Raw genomic sequence first — 3,946 nt, 5'->3', positions numbered from 1 at the left:
ATATGTGCACACAGCGCCCATAATTTCTTTTATTTTATTGTATTGTTTTTATACTGAACATCTTATTTTTTTATAGTAACCTTTGCACATCTGTAAATATATATTATACCCTGTATAGCACTTCTGGATAGATGCAAATTACATTTCGTTGCTTGTACTTGTGACGGTGCAATGACAATAAAGTTGAATTCTATTCTATTCTATTCTATTCTAAAACTATTTGGTCTAACCATTGAAAAAATGGACGAAGTAAGAAATATGAAACATAAAATACATAAAACAATTAGTTTTTTTTAATCAGCAGAGAAAAATGGCAATATATCACTTTACTTACAGTATTGCAATATACCGTATCGTGATCCATGTATCATATCACCAAATTCTTGCCAATACACCTCGAGGGCCACTATCCTGCTTGTTTTAGATGTTTCTCTTCTTAAGCACACACTTCTTTACATTACAAAACTTGGAAAACTTGGGAAAACAACCAAAACTTACAGGACATTTGTCCTTGAGGACCCGGACTGAGGACCACTAGAGTAGTTTTTGGTGGTACAAAGAAACCTAGAAGAAGAACAATGAACCAAACATTTCAAAACAGAAAAAACTGTCACCAAATCATCTATGATACAGAGGTTGTTTGAAATGTTTTATTTTTTTATATTGGATTTTCAAACCACCTCTGTGTAGTTGAGCTTGCTATATCTGAAAAATTGTTCACAGTTGAAACTGTTATTATATTAATTTTGAAGGTAAAAACAACTCTATCTAGCAAAGAATTTTTTATTATTATTTGGCTACAGCAAACAAACTGAGCCAAAGAAAGCATAAAAGTAAGAACTTCATCTGTAAGTAAACACCACTTTTCTACAGGAAGTATAAACATTCACTTGCTATAAAAAATAATAAAACAAAGTTGCCCATTTCAACCTGTTTCCGCCATTTGAAGTGGTCCAAAAATACCAATGTAGAGTAAAACTGCAGGTCGTACCAATCAACCTGGTCAGTGAGTTTTAAACATGACTCAGAGGCTTTAGTTGTCTGAAGCAGTTTTCAAGTAGCCTCTTAAAAAGTGAGAACACCACTGAACTTYAACTCATTTGAATTTCTTTAAAAGTACAGCGCCTGCCTACGTCTGTAAACCAGCAGGATGTGATAAAACCTGCAGGAGTTTGGAGGATACTGGAAAGAAAGTACTTCTGCTCCTTCAATATTGCACCAAATCAGCAGGGTGGCAATTTGGTGTTTGTGATAGGTGTGTCATAATAACAAATAATTAATCCCCTCCCCCTCAAAACCCTTCTGTTCTTAGGTGATAAACCCAAAGAAGAAAGGGAAGAAGAAAAATTACCAAAACTCTGGGACGGTAAGGCAGAAAACCTGTTGCATCCTTGGCTTGTTAACCAAAAATGTGAAAAGCAGTTTTGGCCTAATTTGCTCGCAGGTAACGCTGCTGTCGTTCATCGTGGACGTGGAAGTCACCTTTCTGGACTTCATCAAAGGAGGGTGAGTTGGCTGGATGTGGGTTCAACACACACACACACGCACACACATACACACACACAGCTAGGCCGAGACACCAAGCTTGTATTGGTAATGAGAGTTGACGTGCTGAGTGTGCTGGTCCCTGTCTTCGTAATAACCCCATCATGACTGCGAGTCTGCAAAGTGCCAAAGCTAATGATCCCTGTGCACGTGTGTGTGTGTATGTTTGTGAGAATCTGATGCAAAAGTGTACATTTGCATGCAAGAGGGCGTCCGCGACAGGATATGTTGGGCTGGAGGTTTGGAGACTGACAGATGGGCTGACCTGAAGTCACATTCRGGGCTCTGACTCTGAAGTCTGCCTCCGTCCTTGTGTGTAATCAGTTATTGTGCCAAACCCCCGTCGGCCTTCGTGTCCTCGTGCAGGAGTGTCGACCGTTGTGCAGCCAGGCACGGTGTAAAGCGCTCGCCTACRCACTCTGCCTTCATTAGAGTCACAGGGGGGCGGACGCTGTCAGGGGAGGGAAGGGAGCGCATGTGGCTGCAACTTTTAAAAAAATGTTATTTTTGTGTTCGAACTGCAGTTTTTATGTTTCAGTTATGTTTTTGAAACAAACTCTCAAAAGAAAATGATCAGTGGTGGGCACAGCTAGCCAAAATGATAGCTTGGCTAACCTCTAATCCACTAAAAGGTAATCTTAGTTCCACTAACGAGATGAGAAGCTAGCTCCACTGTTAGCGGTTTAGCGGAACTGTAATGATGAAAATGATGCACGACTTTTTCTCTAGAATCTGTATTTGCTCACTTAAGAAGATTTTTCTTTTAAAGAAGTGCCAGACGTCTCAGAGAAACGTAAAAATAACGTTTGAGGTAATGATAGGCTGGGCAAACGGCAACGCTGCCTTGTGCTSTTCAAGAAAAAATGTTTGAACAGTTTTGATCATTAACCTCTTGAACCCCATGCCCCTGGTACYGGGGGCRAACCAGTTTTTTCCGTTTTCTATTTCTTTTAACTTTTTTTAACTTAAGATCCTCAAGTTGAACCTGGACATGTTTGGTATCAATAGAAAGCTAAGAATCTGGACTAAAAGATCATGGAAACTATTATTACATTCAACAAACACAGTACAAACGTCAAGCAGTTGAATCAGAAAGTAAACAAACTGTACAAAATGGYRTCATTGCAAATCTGTAAAAACATTCAAGCAAATCTGTAAAGGAAAAGTTTTTGACATTTTAAACCTAAATAGGTTGTGAAGTGTGTTCAGTTATTTTTCCATTGATTTTGTGTGAATATGGTCCAAATGAAGTCAAACATAATTTCTCATTATTTTATGTAATATATATGGTGACAATAAATGTTTGGATAATTTTTGAAATTAACAAACATTAAATAATGTCTTTTAAGGCAGGTAAGAAAAAATAAATACCTTTTTGGATGTCAAAACTTCAGATTTCTTAACATTTATTAATGGCATCATCATGGTCTGTACTGTGCAGAATGATAAAAACGGGATAACCAGCACTCCAAAAAATACTATGTTTTTAATAAGGGTAGAAAACAGGACACGTTTCGGCTACATGYCGCTGTCAAMTTGTGCTGTGCAGAATGACAAAATGCAAAGTTATTTATTTGCTMAAACCTCTGTAACTTTGCTCCAGTYCATTTTAGCAACATGAATCTTTATACAGGTAATGTTCACAAGTGGATTTATGGTTTCCAAGAGATTTTAGCCTGATTCTTAATGGTTTTAAATAGGTTTTATACTGTCTAATGAAAAAAAAAATCAGGTGAGAGTGAAAAAAAGAGAAAAATTATGTTCCATCCTCAATATCTGTAAAACCACAGCAGCTCTTTTAACTTTTACACTTCTAATGAACTCTCCCAAGTATTAGCTTTATTTTGGTACTAAGATTGTTTAAGTAGAGTTTGTAAACGCTGAGATACACTCACTTACATTTCAGCATGGTATTTTAAGCAAAAACTTTAAGAAAACCCCTCGGGGCATAAGAGGTTAAACACAATTAAGTTTTTTTTCCTCCAAAGATTAGTTACTAAAATTTGAATTTCTTCTTGTTCTGTTGAGCTTTTTGGCCTCGTTTTAATTTTGACGTTACTGTTTTGATCTTTAGCTTCACTTTTTAGTGACAACATTCTGACTTTTTCAGCTTAAAACCATTATTATATCATAAGAGATTAGTAGGTGACTTAGAGCGGCAGGAAAATGGACATTTGTGGTGGTAATCACAATGCTGAAACTATGGTGTGTTTGTAAGTATGAACCATTTTTATTGCAGCTGGGGTGTGATGCAGCGTTAAACTCTCACTTACTCTAAAACCATCTTAAAAGACAATGAACTCAAAGAAAATTTAAGTGTTTGAACTTTAGGTTTTTTTTTTTTAGATTGACACATTGGGTTCAGAAGGTTTGGAATGCTTACAAAGAATTATTGAAGTTA

At 36.7% G+C, this 3,946-nt stretch overlaps 1 protein-coding gene across 1 annotated transcript in view; it reads left to right on the top strand.

The window, feature by feature from the left end:
• The window catches only part of LOC106524856 (copine-8), an 84,836-nt gene that overhangs the window by 59,948 nt on the left and 20,942 nt on the right, over nt 1-3,946 (top strand). The window contains exons 12-13 of the mRNA XM_014018850.1: nt 1,313-1,366; nt 1,445-1,506. Coding sequence (XP_013874304.1) covers nt 1,313-1,366; nt 1,445-1,506 — 116 coding nt within the window. The remainder of the gene's footprint in view (nt 1-1,312; nt 1,367-1,444; nt 1,507-3,946) is intronic.

Source organism: Austrofundulus limnaeus, unplaced genomic scaffold, assembly GCF_001266775.1.
Source record: "Austrofundulus limnaeus strain Quisiro unplaced genomic scaffold, Austrofundulus_limnaeus-1.0 Scaffold204, whole genome shotgun sequence".
Taxonomy (NCBI): domain Eukaryota; kingdom Metazoa; phylum Chordata; class Actinopteri; order Cyprinodontiformes; family Rivulidae; genus Austrofundulus; species Austrofundulus limnaeus.
This window is presented reverse-complemented; position numbering and strand designations above follow the sequence as displayed.